Source organism: Orbicella faveolata, unplaced genomic scaffold (assembly GCF_042242905.1).
Source record: "Orbicella faveolata isolate gen_17 unplaced genomic scaffold, um_ofav_v1 contig_26, whole genome shotgun sequence".
Taxonomy (NCBI): Eukaryota; Metazoa; Cnidaria; class Anthozoa; order Scleractinia; family Merulinidae; genus Orbicella; species Orbicella faveolata.
Genome location: NW_028301554.1, coordinates 19478385 through 19496156, shown reverse-complemented (window position 1 = coordinate 19496156; position 17772 = coordinate 19478385). Strand labels below are relative to the sequence as shown.

Here is a 17772-nt window from a genome sequence, read left to right as displayed (position 1 = left end):
AACAGGGATAACTGGATTTGGGATTGCTGTTGCCATCCTACACTGGACAAAGAAGATCAAAGTATGTACAGACCTATTTGCAGGTGAGGTAGCATTGGCGTGACAAGCCTAAAGAATGGCTGGGTTGGAGACATCGGGACTACAAGAAGAAGTTCTACTGTCATTCATTAGTTGTTATTATACATTGAACTCACTATCTCTTTTCTGATTGGTGGAAAGCGTACAGTGAATTTTTGAAATCAGTGTTTGTGACGTCATCTCTGCAGATTATACAATAATCATGTCAAGGACACTCAAGGTCATGGGTAATCATGTCAAGTTCGCGTGTTTTGTGTTGCTTGCCGTCAGTGAAGAAGCAGAAACATGACTTCCATTTTTTGCGTTCAATGTATAATAAAACAATTATTAGATTCGGTTTTTGTGATATCCAGAATAATCAAGGTTTTGGTAAGGGTTATCAGACTCAGCCTTTGGCTTCGGCTAACAACCCCTACCTCGACCTTGATTATTCTGGATATCACAAAAACCTCATCCAATAATAATTGTTTGTAAACAGTAAACACTATCAACTGGTCTTGTTCAAGAAGATGTGGTGGAAAATGCTAACAAGCAGGACCCAAGCAGGGGCTGAACCTATTTAATCCAGCTAGGATTATTTGATTCGTGCTCACCCATGTTTTTAAACTGTCCACACATTTTGTGAGCCTAGAACAGACTTCGCATCCACGCACCCAATTTGGTGGGATTCTGCATTCAACCCCAGACACAAGTGGACAGATTCACATTTTTCAAACTTCACTACAACTGTTATTTTTTTTATTGCTATTTGAATACAAAACCACATTTTAATAAATACATCAATTTCTAAGCCCTAGATCTATACATGAATTTAATTCATTACTGTGAAAAATGGTGACTGATTTCACTAAATATGAACTTTTTGGCTAAAGTTGTCCATACTGAAAGTTTTTGAAACCACATATTGTTTTCCCATAGGTAATTTTCACACCTGAAAGAGAAATTCATCCATTTGACACATCTACATTTTTGAAGTGAGCTGTACATTTATATGTGGATGAAGCCTCCAATTTAACAATACTCCACTATCGCACATAACTCCATAAAAACACCACACTATATGAATACAGCTGAACCTCTATTAAGCGGCCAGTTGTTGAAGTTCCGAAATCATTGTTAGTAAAATACTCTATAAAAACCCCTATTAACCGGCCACCTCTATTAAGTGGCTGCAGCCACCTTTTGGTCGTCCCAATGAGGGTTTTCTTATTGTCTTTATCCCTATTAAATGGCCACAGTCAAGTAGTTTGCCTTGTTTTAGAAAAGACGATAACAGATAAGAGTCCGAAATAGAATGGGACGACTGATAAAAACATTCAAATATACGTTTATCACAATTCTCTTGACGTGATTCCAGTTTCACTAAGGAATTAACTTGATGGTAACAAAATATTTAAAGTACACCAACCCCTATTAAGTGGCCACCTCCCATTTCCCTGAGGATAGCTGCTTAAAAGGGGTTCGACTGTAACACTAACTACATCTTGACTACAGTATGTCATTAAGTCTGTGACTTACAATACTAAAGTAACCAAGTTTAGTCAGATGGAGAATGTGACCACAAAAGACAGTCACCACTATATAGGTATTATAATTTATACATGATGCCAGCTAGCCTGCACCCAAAACGTGTTCATCAAACCAAAAACCATGTTTAAAACAGCACATTGTCAGAGAGTGAACAACACTCTACAATGTAATTATTGCATCATTTCTTAGAAATAATATTATTTGAATATCTCAGCAATGCTGGCCGAAATTTTTGAAAATGGGTAACATGATAACAGATGAACAGACTTCTGTTCCTAGACCTGTAAAATGTAAAGCTTCTACAAATCCAAGATGTTGACCTTCAGGTTTTTAAATAAGGGATTGTTCACAATCGTACAATAGAACAATAATAATTATTATTGCTAATAAATTACTGTATTGACATCAACAATATTTTCAGTAAAAAGAATGTACTAAACTATTCTAAAATATGAAAGTCAATTTAATTAATTAACAATATACATGTATGTACAATTGAAACTGGTCATTTTTATAAATTTCATAATTTTGTGAAAAAATTATTGAGACCTGATGACTTTCAATATGTTTTTAACTTAAACAAGAGGTTAATACTGCAATTTAATGATAATTATTTATCATAATAATATTATATATCAGTCAGAGAAACTTAATGTTTTCCTAAAAAATTCATAAATACCAAAGAAATTTTACGAAATCGGTTCTTAGAGCTGAAGAAGTTTTGATCGTTCTACCTGTCATAATAATAAAATAAGGGCGGAGTTTACACTTGCAAGACATTGTGCTGAGTTGAATAAGCACAGCAATTTTTAAGAATATAAAAATGTGCACAGCGACGAGGCATGAGGCTCAGCCAAGTGCTTCTTACACTTCCCTAGAACATTTGCTAAAAATAAACAAGTGCTTATAATACTTCGAAAATGCTCAAGAAGCCACTTGCACTCAAACTCGTGACATAGGCCATGTGCATTATAACTTGATAAAACATGAACAAGACGTAGTACTCGTGCTTGAGCTGACCAGTCAAGGCAAGTGTAATTCCTGGGACATTTTATTATTCATTATTACAAAATTTATGGAAAATTTTTAAAACCCTTCAATTCTAAGGAGTTTATCGACACTTACAATTGTAATTTCTCTTTACAATATCACTAAATTGACAAGTGAACAGGTTATGAGAATGAAAACCATTGAAAATAACCTGCAGAGGATATTGCTCTCTTGAGAATACCAGTTGACTTATGTAATCCTGGCATGAGTTGTTCAAAAGCTCACTAATGCTAATCCAGGATTAAAATTTGGTTTATTTCCTCTTGTACATTTTCAAGTGTTTCATATTGCTAGTGTTTTGTGGTGATCAATACATATTATTCAGCATCAAAACTAAACAAAAGAAGATACAAATAGAAAACCTCAATTACTGAACAGATGTAAGACTGAAATCAAAAAATATTCACACTAATCCTGGATTAAAACAACTGAGTTTTAAACATCTTAGCCTGGGTATTACATGTAATAATTACCTGTAATACCATTTAGCACAACAACAATTTAGCACAACAACAATAATAACAATTAATGTTGTTGTGCTAAACAAACATTCTAGAGTCAATTTGCTATTATTAATTTTACCTCACATCAAAAGTACTGTATAGGCTTTTACATGCAACTTAATAATAATTGCAAATGAAACAAAAGAATACACTCAACTCTATTTGAGCACATCTGAGAGGCTCTCTAAGTGATTTAATCAGTGTCGCTGGAATCTCTTCGCTGCATTTTCCACCCTTCCAAAAAATCTCTGATGGCCTCTTTTTCTTCTTGCCTTGTACTTGGCATGTTCAATGCATGCTCTAAAATGGCCAAGTGACAAAACTCGTACTGTTCAACTGTCTGAATAGTTAGGGCCCTCTGAGTCCTAAATTGCTTCACTGTGTTAAACACCTCACATTCGCCCACATCAGTCAAACGTGCCACATTAACATCAATAGTGCAGAAGGTCCCTGTACGACCAATGCCTGCACTGCAATGCACTATAATGGGAGGCCCCTTAGGATGTCCCCTCCATTTAGGCCCTAAGGCTTGCACTGCATCAGTTTGAGCTTCACGAACAAGACCAACAACATGGAGACAGGATTCCGCTGAAGAAGGCACCCCAAAATCAGGCCATGATGTCATTTGAAAATGAACTATTCTCCGCTTTTCTCCTGACTAGGGTAAAAAAAGTCCAGGTGTTGGTGACAAGAAATGTTAAAGTGAAATGATTTCAAGCAAGTCTAAGAATGAGGTCTTTTCAGTTGACTCTGTAGTTAATGGAGGGAGGAATAAACGGAAGCCACAAAGTTTGTACCCATGAGATGGAAGCCTAGACATTCAATAACATATATGGAGTTCAATCAATCAAGTCTTCATGTTTACTGTAAAGACATGAAATGAACATTGAGCTCTGCAATAGGAGGCCTAATATGGAAGATGCTGCACCTTTCTTTAAGAGCATGGTTATTACAACAGAGGCAATTTTAGATCTGAAATTTGTGAGGCTTGTAATTTGAACATCATTAACAGAATACATGTAGTACATCAGTACATCATTTGATAGCAAACTGTAGGTTAAGAACAAACTGTGTATTTCAAACATCTTTTTGAAAAGAGGAGAAGAAGAAGGGGAATGAGGAGTGCAAGTCAAGCTTTTGACATATAATTTTTCTACAACAGTTTTTATGGTTGTCAAGCTGATCTTCAAAGCACACCCTAAACATACATGTATCCAACCATATCCCATGGATGACAAAAGCAGTGCATTAAAATCAAAGATTCGATTGTGATTTAAAGGCAGTATTTTCAGTAGCTTAATAAATTTACAATAAGAAATGCCTGCAATGTGTAAACAGAAATCTGTTATAATTAAGTTTTCATGAAGCGATGACCCAGATTTTTGTGTACCAGTAAACACACTATTCCTCTTTTGAAAGAAACACACAGAGAAACTTACAAGGTAAAATAAAAGCAAGCAGTGTTTATGTGACAAGCATTTTGTTACATAATATTTGCTGATCGAAAATGAAACAATCAATTTGAGTACGATAAATCCACTTCTGGCATTAAAATAATTGTTCTCTTTCTTGTTTTTCTATCAAAAAGGTAATTTTGATTGAAACCATGAAGATATTCATTACTTACCTTTTTATGTGTTATCCAGAAAACCCTCTCAACATGATCCTCAAATTCCAATGTTTCTTCATGCGACACATCTACAGTTGCAAACTGTCGTGTTTCCTGATTCTCTGGCCAGTACTGGATGCATTTCATGCGACCTCTTTCAATACACCTTTCAGAATAAATAGGACAATGACTGAATGGAAATGAATTCGTCTTGCAAACACAGAGTTGTGATACACACGTAAACATAAAAAAAGTTCAAACTCAATTTACACACAACCCTACAAGCTGCAAGCTTAATTACTTATCGTGTTTAAATAAAGGTTTTTTTTTCTTTTTTTCACTCGAATATAGACTGCTTCTTCTATGACCTAAAGTATATAATAATAATTATGTTACGTACTGCATGCAGGATAAAGCAAATGATATACTCATTGACAAACATTTCTCTTTTCATGGTTGAAATCTTCTATGAAATCAATAGCTTCCCTTAGTTTTGTCATTCATGATTTACACAATTCAGTAATCTAATGAATACCTTTCAAATGGTCAATGATAAAGTGCCAATTGTCACAATGGCTGTTAAGTACTTGAGGGATTTTTAACAGAAATTATAATTTTCTAAAATTTTTATCAGTACCATAGACTGCTAAGAAACACACTTGGCTTCCAAAAAAACAAAAGAACAATGATTTCAGCATCAATAAATTCCAGGGTTTCAGTTAAGATTTATTTACCTTGTTACCATGACAATGACATAAACCTGTTGTTCCCAGGCCATCTGCCAGAAATGTCCTACAGTCTGGGGAAGGGGCCCTAACCAATAGCATAATGAAACAGCAATAAGTAACTGATCAATAATGTTTTGGATTATCTATTAAACAAGTTACATGTATGTTTTGAGAATGTGGGTCCATACCACTTCTCAAACTCATTAATAATTCATCATGTTCAAACAAAGAGAATAATGACCATGATGGTGTTTGTATATCTGATCTTGATTACCATAGATTTTATGATTTCATTTCTCTGTTTTCTCCTAAGTTTTACTTTCGATTGACACTCAAGACGGACTTTGACCACATGAAGCTCGTCAAAAATACTCCACTATGCATCGTGTTTTCAACTCTCTTCTTGATGTTTAGAAATGTGGTCAAACACTGTCTTTCTTATTTGAAATATAGTAAACACCCACGTATTAAAAAAAATGGATTAAGAACATCAGGCTGAAATTTGGCCCATAAAGCACCATATATATAAGAACCAGTTTGGTCTTATAAATACAACATGTTCTTATATAACGAGAGAGAGGGTGTTAAAATAAGGAAGCAATGTAACTACGGTTGCTGCTAGACAATGGTGGCCCTGGTTGAGTCAGCATGACTGTAAGAAATATCTAAAAAACGTTGAAACTAATGTTACATTTCTACTCGTTAATGTTAACTAGTTTACTACCTGACAGATTTTTATTTCATTTATTGATTTACTGATTTGTTTACTTACTTACTTATTTATTTATAATAAAGTATACAACTAAACCTCTAATAACATGTCATGTGTAGTATTTCTGAAACAAAGTTTAAGAACATATTAAGAACATCTTCAGGCTGATTTCTGACTATAAGCACACGATAAATAAGAACTAGATCAGCCTAAACCTCAAAATTATGTGTTCTTATATTTGGGTGTTTACTGTATTACACGAAAGGGCCAATATTGGAGGTTTGGCTGTAAGTGAGTGAGTAAGTAAGTAAATTTTATTTGACAAGTAGGTTGTAGAGGGGATTTGGCAGCCGAAGGGCTGATGTGGACCCACTATACACAAAATATACTCACCTTGTGTGGCTATATATGCCTTAGCCTGCTTGTACCCATCCATAAAGTTTGCATGAATATAGTTAGATGTCTGCAGAAATACAAGAATTACTTGATATTTAGTAATTTAATTATTTTAACAACAATGTGAAAGGCGCAGTGGCCTTATGTTCAGTGGGCGACTCCAGATCAAGGAGGAAGGTTACAATCATGTTAAGAGTTGTTGTGTTGTGTTGTCTAGCTGGGTGAGATAATTAATTTCCCTCATGTTGCCCCGCTATACCTTACCCTAAGAGTACACATTGTTCACGACTTTGTAATAAAGTTAGCATAATGGTTCAGTGCTTTCTATTCCTGAGGAGGGGCTTTTAGCCAGATGGGCGTCCAGGCATCCATATGTTGCCTTATAAATTGTTCATTTGAGCAAGCCCTATGGCACATTTTGGATGCCCACTTTTCAAATCCTGTCTAAAAGTCTGCCTGAGGATCAGAGGAGCTCAGTGTTGACTCAATCAACACTGACACTTGATTCCAATTTCTATAGCAGAGTCATTGTCCGGTACACACAAGCAGGTTTCATCCCTCAAAGTAACACCATCCATCCATGTGTTCATTCTAAAGGTTTTTCATCTGTGTGACTCTGGGTCTTGCATGATTAGTACAGTGTATGAATAGTGAAATGCTGATCTGTTGACAATAATAGTAAAATGCATCTCATCATTGGAACTATAGCCTTGACTGTGCATTAATAGTACAGATCATGAGCCTGCTTTGACTTCAGTGTTGATGAGACAAAGGTGCAGTAGCAGAAAACAGCTAAGAGTATTTCAACTCCTCCTGTATGAGATGCTTAGGTCCAATAAAATTTAAACTTACTGTATCACCATCCAGATCACAAATCTTCACCCTTGTTTCTTCAAGACATAAAACATCAGTGTATCTATTTCTCTTCAAATTTTCTGGCAATCTGTAAATTGAAATAAACTCAATGTCTTCTAAACCACTTGAGGTACACCAGCTTGAATGCATACACTCATCACACAATTACACAATATATTTAAAAGTACAATGATCTTTCCTGAATCTCTTAGGGAATATTTCAGCAAAGATTGTTACTAATAAAGAGAGATCAGAGTGGTATTGTATTTCACCAGTGATGAGCCCAAATAATTATACAGCCTGCTTCACATGCAGTAATTTTTAATTTCTTTATATCATCGCAGAAAACATCACTGGTTTAAACAATGCAGGGAGTACCACCATTGTGGGCAGTTACTTGGTGTCACACATGGTGCAATCACCAGAATATTACTGATATAGAACCAATGGTTCAAATCACAATCATCACACCTATCCCACTGCACATTATTTAGATAACCAACAATAGTTTTGAACAGCATTACCAAAGGATAACAAGCTCAACACACAACATGGTCTTTATCTCGATTAATATGTTATTACGACCTGAGGAAACAACATCAGAAGGCTGGTGGTACTTGCCTTGCTGACTGAAAAGTTCCAACACCTCCCTGCTTCTTTAAATTAACAAACTCAATCTTGACTCCTTTCCTTTGCAGCTTCATCATGTGCTCAATAAATTCCATCACAGTCAAAGCACCTTCATTTCTTAGTCCCGTCTGATCAAATGTTGAAGACTCAACAGTTCTTACATAACTGTTAGGCATATGCCTTGAAAAGTCTTTTGGTCCTCCATTACGGGTGCTGTTTTCTGCCAGTGTCTGGGAATATGACACAAGGCACTTGTTTAACCAAGCTAAGTGGTCCACTTTGAGTGTTCCTCCTAAACATTCTGGGATGGAAGATTCTGGAAATCTTTGAGGCAGTATTTCTTTAGGGACCACTTCAATTCTTTCCTTAAGTTTTTCTTGAAGGAAGTTTGAGAAAAATGTTAACACTGCTTTAAACCACAGGGGAGGAGAGATGATGTAAACATTCTTGAGTCTAGCTGGGTAGCCACCCTAGGAATAAATAAATAAATAAATGCATACATAAATAAATAAATAAATAAATAAATAAATAAATAAATAAATAAATAAATAAATATGAAATAAATTACAATATTTAGAGAGGATGCCACATCAGGATTAGCTGGTTTTCATGCGGGTGCTCTATCTTGGTTGGATTGGAATTGGAGTTCGAATTGTAAATGTCACACTTTCGACATGGTACATGTAACAAAAGGTCTTACAAATTAAACTACAGCCAAGGGTAAAATCGAACCACAACATAAACAATCAAGTATTTCCAGCACCAATTTTTGATAATATTTTTGTGTTACCTTTAATAGGTCCATCACTTTACGAGCAAGACTGTAATCAAAATTATGATAGCCTGATCCCGTCATATCATACAGCAGAACCAAGCCATTCTTCTGTGTTTCGCAACTGAAAAAGAAATGAAGAGACAGATGTAAACCTACTGCCTAGAAAACCATGTTTGTACCATTTGCAAGCCCTTAATTATGTCTTTCTATCAGTCTGTCAAAACAGGAGGAGCAGGCAGCACAGCCAAGTGGTTGGGGTGCCGGACACAGAATCTGAAGGTTACAGGTTCAAGTCCCACTCTGTCCACTTAGCTGGAATTTTTTCTCGGTAGACCTTAGTTTACCTCCTTGGTCATGCTTGTAAATAGCCCACCAGTGTTTTTTTTTTTAAGCCTAGCATGTGTATTTGATGGGTTTGATTCTTTCAGTTTAAGTGGCATGCCTGTGAACTTGCTAGGTGTAGTTAAGCGCATTGACCACTATAAATAACAACATTTGAACTAGATGATCTGGTATGATGAAATTTAATTTCAAGATCAAGACAGGATTGCATCAAGAGAGGACTGACAGTGGAATGCATGACCTAGTAAGTCTGTAGTAACTTTTATTCCCAGGTTATGACCTGCTGCTAAAAAACGTCTTATGACAGATTGCAATATTGTGACTCTGCTCTATCTGCAGGCAAACCTCTTTAATGTGGACACCAAAGAGACAGAGTTGAGTATCTGTATTATTAATTGCATCCATATCTGGGACCAAGAGGACTGTCCACAACATATGGATGTCCATATGATGTAGGTGTCCATCAGGAGAGGTTGACTGTAGTTCAAAGCCATTGCATATATTTGTACCTTTTCAGACACTCATCCAACTGGAAAGCAATACCCTGAATGACTGTCCTGTGACTTGTTGCTGCAGGAAAGTGTTCTCTAGCCGTGAACATTGCTATTGCTGCACCTCCTGAGTCTCGAGCGTCCTAAGAAACCATTTGAAAAGTAATATTTAATTTTAATTAGTACCAGTAGTTAATTTAGTTGCACACAATATCAGTGGTTTTACTTGAATAAGAAAATAGCTGATGCCTGATACCTGAATGCAATTCAATTAACCACTTTGCATTGATTTACATCACAATGCTTAAAAATTGATGACCAACATCAGTGTAATGTATGTAGTGTTTTGTAATAAAAATGTTTTTAATAAGTGTTGCCCCCCAGGGTCCGAAATTAACCTTTTCCTATTAAGGGAGCCAACTGGCAACTAACCCAAAAATTTGGTCACCAGATGGAAGGGTTTGGTCGCCAAAGACAAGTGTTAGTGTTTTGTTTTGGTTTCTTGCTCGCCATGCCACAATCATGGCTTCGCTGCTCAATTTGCCGCAAACCAAAGAAAACAATCCCTAAAGGTATAATTTATGTTAGTTTATAGTAAAGCACAAAATTTGACCTTTCTACAAAGAATATGCAAGCACTCACTGCAAGATTCATAACCACAAAAGAGTAGTGAGACTGAATTATACAAACAATTGCCGTTTCCAGTTGATTTCAGCGCCACAGGATTTCCATAAGCCAAAGGCTTAGCAACAATCTTATCTGGTATTAAGCTCGTTCCAAGGTCATCCTAATTAAGGCAGCTTAGCCAAATCTACTACATCTGACTTTACAATCGAACATTTATCTAAGTCGCTGAAACATTTCAGAGTGGATGTTTCATCTCCTGAGAGCAGCAAATCACGAAAGGATCGCAAAGAGCTGATAGCCATCTTTCACACATGTAGTACACAGTAAGACAACACCACAACTCGTATTTCAGAACTGGAATTTACTGGTATTTAGATAAAGTATTAAGGATTAAGCACACGTGTTTCTGCTGACGCTTTCGATCTCATCACGACTCCTCACAATTTCACCATCTCACTTTTTGCCTGCAATATCCGTGTTGGGAGAAGCCACTGAAACAATATGGCACCGGGTAAATAGGGTGATCTTAAAATCCTTGCTTCATTTTACTACAATTGTCCATGGGAGCGTTATGTTTTCTTTCAGATAAAGCCTTTTTACCTTTGAATTTCAAATGCCGAGAGGACAAAAGGCTAGACACCTGCTGGTGACCAGTTTTAAAATTCTGGTCGCCAACACTTAACTTTTGGTTGCATGGGCAACCAGTCAGTCACAATTTCAGACCCTGCCCCCAAATAGATTCCACCCTTAAATTCATGCCCCATCAAAAAGCCGAAAAACTCAACCACAGTGCAGCAACTTATTGGATGAATATGGTAATTTAACATTATGCAAATTAATTAGCCCAATGTCACAGCCTGAATAGCTTAATTTATGCACAATGGAAGATATTTGATGTAGATTTATACATATACATAATCAGAAAGCAGATTTCTTGCAAATGAGAATGCCTGGCACTCACCAAGATTGTGAACTTTCCACCAAGTAATTCAGAGCGCAAAGGTTCATCATATGGAGCCATTTCTTGTAAATAATACAAATGACGTTCATACTGTAAAATAAAGGAACAGCTGTAAACATATTATGAAATGATCAAATAATGACCAATATAATTCCACTATTATGCCATTTTACTGTATAAGGTTAAGAGAACACACACCTGCCTACCTTAGTTTTTAAATGCTGCAGGATGTATACACAAAACTAGATCAAAGTGGCTATGAGCCACTCAACCTGGAGAATGGATTGTCTGTAAACAGTGACCATTTTGACGACAGTGACTTGAGGTTTTAATCTGTAGGTTAAGTTAAAATTAAAGCCCACTGGCATTGTTAAGAAATAGGGCAAAACTCAACAGTAAGAGGATACACAAGGAGATGTAACACTGCTGAAAACATTCATGAATTTATCAGTCCAAGAGACTGAGTTATCTTCCTCCGAGAGACCTAGACAATTATACAGAAAGTACTGCTTATTGTCTGATCACCAAAGCAAGTGAAAATTTTCGTTTTCATTTCTCTAATTTCTTTCGTTCTTTATTTTCCCAACCAATATCAGAGATTTTTTTTCTCTCTTTGTTACCTTTTCTCATTTTAGCCCTGTTCAGCTGGGTACGTATTTCGATAGGTGACCAAATACATATACCCCATCTTGTAATAACCTCTTTTTTCCCTTTCCAAGGCTATATTAAAGACTGCAGAACTCCCAGCCTTGTGTAATGTTCTTTCTTCTGTTTATCAACTATTTGTTCCTCATTTCACCATGTCCGTATTTATGTGTATTTATTTACAACATCGTTTAAATAAACAGTGCAACAGATTGTTCGAATTCTCCTCAATTCTGTTGACTGTTGATCATCTAAAACATTTAATCATGGCTTGAATCATTCGAAAAATTCATACAGCTTGTTAATTTTGTGACTTCCAATGTCTTCTTTTTCGAATATGGTTAAACCTGTATGAGCGGGCACCTTCGGGAAATGAGCTATTTATATAATTACAGGTACCTTTTATTTATAAAAATGTTTGTGCGAAAATTTATTCAATGTAGAGCACGTCTGTGGTAAGATATTGAGTACTTTCGTCAGAAATTCAAAGAATGAACTAACTTGACACGGTGCAAGCGACTGTAAAATGACCTTAGATGCAGATGTTCAAAACCCGAGGGGAAATCCTATATGAAAAGGTCAGGGATGCTCGTTGTCTCAGGTACAAATCAAGGATTAGAGTGTTGATGACGAAACATCACCATTTTTAGCTGTCAAAGTATCCTTTAGGGTGCACTCAAAGAAATAATACTTACAAGAAACACTCTCATTTCATTTCTCTTTTTAAGCTTGATTTCCACTGATCTCTGGAGTATGTGAGTTGGGTCTACAAGTGTGCACGGGAACCTTTCTTGAACAGTGGCTAGTAATCGAACCTATTCCGTTTTAACTGGTATCTTTTAGGGTCTAATGAAGCTTGAGGAACTCCCATATTAGTCTCCCTTAGAAGTTAAATTCAAATTTTCCAACGAGCATCCCTGACCTTCTCATATGGGAATTCCCCTGGGGGGCTCAAATGTCTAACAGGAAGTGAAGGAGTGAAGGAGTGATTGAGTGAAATCGCTTCACCACTGCAACAAGTTAAAAATGACATAGTGGTGGTACATGTATAATAAATCCCATATTTGACGGTTTAACATGTAATATGCCCAATACTGCCTCTGTCTTTCCTTACCCCTTTTGGGGCTTGAAAAAATACTACACAACTCCCAAAATATCCACACATTTTATATGTTATTAACCCTTCAAATAAGGTGTATGTAACACAAGAGAAATTATTCTTTATATTACAGTGTATCCAGCTCCACTCAACTGAGTACAAATACTGTGCAAGGCAAATCGAAATATCTTTCAACATGGCTGTACAATCATGTAGTTCTCTCAAAACAATTATTTTAATGACTAACATGTGAACTTTGCATAAAACAGTTCAAGGTCTGTTTTTGAGCAAGAAAACTGTTGGCTGGTACATCTCTTTGACATGTTTTAACATATACATAATCACTGTTCATGAGTCATTTAGCCCGTAAGTATTTTGACAAGAACATGTACTTAACAGAATACTATTACCAGAGTTGTAAGAATTTATGGTGCAACTACATCATTAAAATGTTTAAATAAGATAAACAGTATTATGCAATTAAATATAGAATGTTAATTATTTGAAGGAGATATAACACATTTTTAAACTTAATATTTATTCTATTTATAATTGGCATGAAGCCAGAAGTTACTTTTCAAGACAAGTTTAAGTGTACTGCACATACACCCAACAGAAGCAACATCGCTGAATTTATAAAATGTCAGGGAGAATCCCATTAATCAATAGCCTGACCAGGCTTTAAACATTCAATAACCTGACTTTCAACTACTGCCTGGTTCTAGTTATGGTGCCTCTTGCCTCTTGAGATCACATGCTGCTCCAACATGCTAAAGGAGCTTTTTTTGGATACACATTAACCTTCTCAGTTTATCAGTTGCTACCTATTTGGTGTTCTTTTGACATGTTCAGTTGGCTAACTATTAATAATTACAAACTATTTGTAACCAAACTCCATCATCATGCTATTCACATGTAGTCCTGCAGTGAATTAAAATTCTTTAAGGAGTACTCTTCCTAGAAAATGCAAACTTCTTTATTTTAATTTCAGTTTCAACCTCCTTTTCCTGAATCTCTATAACCTTACATCATCTTTGAGATATACCTTGAACACCTGATCTTTGATCCATGAGAACAATAATCCTTCTAATATCACTTGATCCCCTGATCTTTTCTCTATGTGCACAATATTCCTTCTCATATACATCTTTGTGGGAGCCTTTTTTCAGAAAAAAGTTCTTTAAATTTTGCAATCATGGAAACATTACATTCTATGAAATCTCACTGACATTTGAAGTTTTCGTGGTTTTAGAAATGACAAGCAGCATTACTAATCTCTGTTATTGTACTCTTTCCATTGCTCTTTATGAGCTCATATAAATTATTACAGCTCATAAGAAGCAATGGAAACAGTGTGATTATAAAGTACAACCTACGGCAAAGTCGGGAAGGCTGTGAAAGTAAACAGCCCAACAACAGCAAGTCATAATTTTTGCCAAGTAAACACCATACACAAACTGTTTTGAAAGACTCCTGCTCCTTCCTCTCAATGTTAGAGCCTTCCTTTATAATCCTGTGTTAGCGAAGTTGTGTTAACAGCTCACCTGTGACATTGCTGATCTTCCCAACAAATATTTTGTTTTTTGGAAGTAGGTCATATGATTCCTAGCTATAAAAGGACCATATCATTGAAACTGCAGTTTTCAGTTTCACTGGTTTTCTGCATCTTTCCCATTCTGAACTTAATGGTTATATATTCCAAGTGACACATGTTAAATAATGGTCCTTAAAATACATGTAACATAAAATGTACTGAACATTTCTGTCCCTAAAAGCTGTTGAAATCTGTCTCAACCTTTCCAAATCTTAACTATTTATGTCCTTGTTCTTTTGTGATTAATTTATATTGGTATCACTTTTTTCAGCAATTCATTTTTAGATTCCTTTGAAATTTGACGTTAAATTTGTGCAGTACATATTGTGCCAGCAACTTCAAACAGGAAGTACCAGCCCTTACCAGCTCTTGGAGCATCACTGTCAAATATTTTGTCTAAACGTTCTCCTTTCTTGAATTTCACATAAAGTAAAATATATTATCTGAAATCGATCAATCTAGAATAGGAAAACCATGACGCTCAAGACCAGAGCTTCCACAATAAATTTGATTCACAAGAAACATATTGTCCCGATATTACTCAAAAACAGATAAAGTAACGCATCGATTTAAATCACAAGAGCACAAAGCTGGATCATATATCCAGTAGATTGGTTGCCAACAGTTTTTTTTACTAATTTAAATTCTTTTAAATACATATTTAGCATAGTCGCAGGTCTCTATAGCGCCTTTATAAATAAATTTAAGTTTTCATCACGGTGCAATTTAAATGAACATGCAGCACTGGTCAATGTGCAGCAAATTATAGCTCTCCGCCACCTAATTAACCCTATTCAAAGGTTAAACGGTGCTTTTAGCATTCAGACTTTCTCGCTCTCAGATTATCACAATGTTTCACAGCACGGAAAAATTCGACGAATTTTACCAAATCATAAGCTTATTTAGCAGCTTGTTTGGCGCAGCTGGCTAGCACTGAAAATTACATTTGCACTTACGCAACGCAGTAAGGTAGAGAAAATCGCACATAATTTCTCCTTTTTACAGTATCCTCACCTGATATTGTCGGTATAGAGTTACCGCTCGTTCAGCATTGAATTTTCGTGCCAGAAGAAACATTAACGCGGTCGAAGTGCCAACGGGACTCAAACTATTTTCTGCACGATCTTTATTCACTTCCCTCAGGAAAACTGCAATGGCCTGTGTCAGACAACAAGGCAAGCATGTCATCTTTCAAAGGGATGAAATTTAAAGGAAGGATTAAAACGTATTGGACTGCATACTGTACCTCTTGTTCTTGATCCGATCGCACGATCACTCCAATTTCCGCCATCTTTTCCAACCTGTTCTGAAAAGCAACACCGCTGGTAAGGTACGCTTGGATAAAAATATCAAAGCTTGAGCCACAGGCATCCCAACTTCGAGCGGCACCTTTGTTTCCCGCGGACGCAGAAGGATTTCCGGTACTACCTTTTAGGGCGACGAAAAACAACACCGGAAATCTTTTTACGTTGGAAGGCCAGGCCTTGTCATTCCTTTTAAAAATTAAAAATAGCGTTGTGACATTTCCTGCCAAAAGCTTTATAAATGACTCGGATAAATTATGTTGTTATGAGACATTTTCCTCTGACTACAACTAAGTATGTGGGAATAACACGCAAACTGCGGTGATAAACAGTTTGCGTGTTATTTCTTATCAAGCTACGATGGCCAAAGAAAAATAGTATTTAAGTATGTGGGAACGATAAATAGTAAGCCAAATAAACCTCATCACCTCAACCGACATTTTGGCTTATACTGAATTTATTCAGGAGAAGTCTCGGGATGAAATAAATCTTCAATAAGCCATTTCATACTTCTCTTAGTCTGGAAAGTTCATAACATTTCATTATCTCGACGATCATTAACTGAGTACGGTATACATGTGTTCCATTAACACACATTTGCTTCTTGGAGAATACATCAATTGAAAAATGCCAATTACAAGGTAAGCAAATCTTGTTGAAAACTAGCAAAAGAAACAGTTTCTCTTCCTTGCAGTATAGCTCGGGGGGGGGGGGGGGGTACTCCCAGAAAAGTTGGGTGGGGATGTGCGGCCCGCTTCCCAAAACCCTTACCCTATTTACTGATGACCAAAATCTGCCGTTTTCCCTACCCTGTTTATAACCTGACCAAACATTTGATATCCTATTCATGACATGATCATTAAATCAAAACCCAGTTGCAGACCTGCGTTATAATAAGTTCCCTGGTTCAGACCAATGTTAAATTACTGTAAACATAATTTGTGAAGGGCTTTTGTTAATTTTCTTTTCAATAATAATGAAAAAGTGGCTTCTTCTTAAAAACATACCCATATCAAGGCTAGAGTGCAAAAACCATCCCCTATTTATGACCAAAATGGCCAAAATAGGCTAAAATCGATACCCTACTTATGACCAAAACGACTGAAAAACCATACCCTTCGGGGTCGCACATACCTATATAGCCCATATAAGGGAGTACCCCCTCCCCGGGCAGTGTAGACACTGAATCAAATAGTGTCAGATCGATAGACTTGTAAGATTTAGTGCTTCTTCTTTGGCATTTCATTCTGCAGATAAATATACTGACTACTGATGATACTCCGACAACCAAACTTTTCTTCAAGCAAAATAAGCAATCAGCTGTACTCTTTGGATTTGCCCCTCATAGTCCCACAATAGTCTCGGCCTTATTCCTCAACGAAACCCCGGGTTTAATTTGAAGAGCGCCATAGTAACTTCAGATCAGAGCGGCAACATAAGGCATTCTCAACTAATGGCGGGAGCTTCAATAAATTCGGGAAGAACCAATTTTTGCACATCAGTATGAGTTTTCATAAAGATCTTGGATGTGATATCAGGTATTTCCACGGACTAAGCTTTTTAAACTACACAATCGACCACTTAAGAAAACAAGAATCAACAAAACTCCTTGCAGTAATATATATATAGCACCATGCACTGTTAGCTAGTACTACGTCTAATGCCGTGTTTTATTTATTTTCTTACATCCAGCTTTCAACATTTTTCATCGAATGTAACCAGCAATATATTTACAGTCTTGTTTTAGTTTTTCAGTGTTACCAGTCGTTTACGTCTCAGCTGAGTCACTTTAATCCCAGCATAGCCTCAGTACTCCAAAATATTTCATATTTATGTCAGTGTG

General features: G+C 36.3%; 1 protein-coding gene and 1 long non-coding RNA gene across 4 annotated transcripts in view; both read right to left on the bottom strand.

Annotated features, from left to right (window-relative positions):
- LOC149108454 (uncharacterized) overlaps positions 1–17772 on the bottom strand; it is a 50399-nt gene that overhangs the window by 25734 nt on the left and 6893 nt on the right. The window lies entirely within an intron of this gene.
- Positions 795–15940, bottom strand: LOC110066772 (tyrosine-protein phosphatase non-receptor type 9-like). Of its 3 annotated transcripts, none has more exons than XM_020774016.2 (11): positions 15872–15940; positions 15640–15783; positions 11288–11377; positions 9718–9842; positions 8882–8987; positions 8083–8561; positions 7459–7549; positions 6604–6673; positions 5505–5583; positions 4789–4936; positions 795–3819 (listed from the first exon to the last, which is right to left on the bottom strand). In XM_020774016.2, the coding sequence occupies exons 1-11, from the start codon at positions 15914–15916 to the stop codon at positions 3355–3357; spliced, it is 1842 nt and encodes a 613-aa protein (XP_020629675.1). In that variant the 5' UTR covers positions 15917–15940; the 3' UTR covers positions 795–3354. The 3 variants fall into 3 exon arrangements, with proteins under 3 accessions (XP_020629675.1, XP_020629676.1, XP_089152181.1); XM_020774017.2 differs by lacking the exon at positions 15872–15940 and adding an exon at positions 11494–11620 and having other exon boundaries at positions 15640–15744; XM_089296055.1 differs by lacking the exons at positions 15640–15783; positions 15872–15940 and adding an exon at positions 14576–15631.

Coding starts and splice junctions, on each gene's coding strand:
- LOC110066772 (XM_020774016.2), bottom strand. CDS start 15,916: ATGGCGGAAATTGGAGTGATCGTGCGATCGGATCAAGAACAAGAG. Junction 11,378..15,639: donor CTCTATACCGACAATATCAG/GTGAGGATACTG, acceptor TTTATTTTACAG/TATGAACGTCATTTGTATTA. Junction 7,550..8,082: donor GGAACTTTTCAGTCAGCAAG/GCAAGTACCACC, acceptor TTCAATTTACAG/ATTGCCAGAAAATTTGAAGA.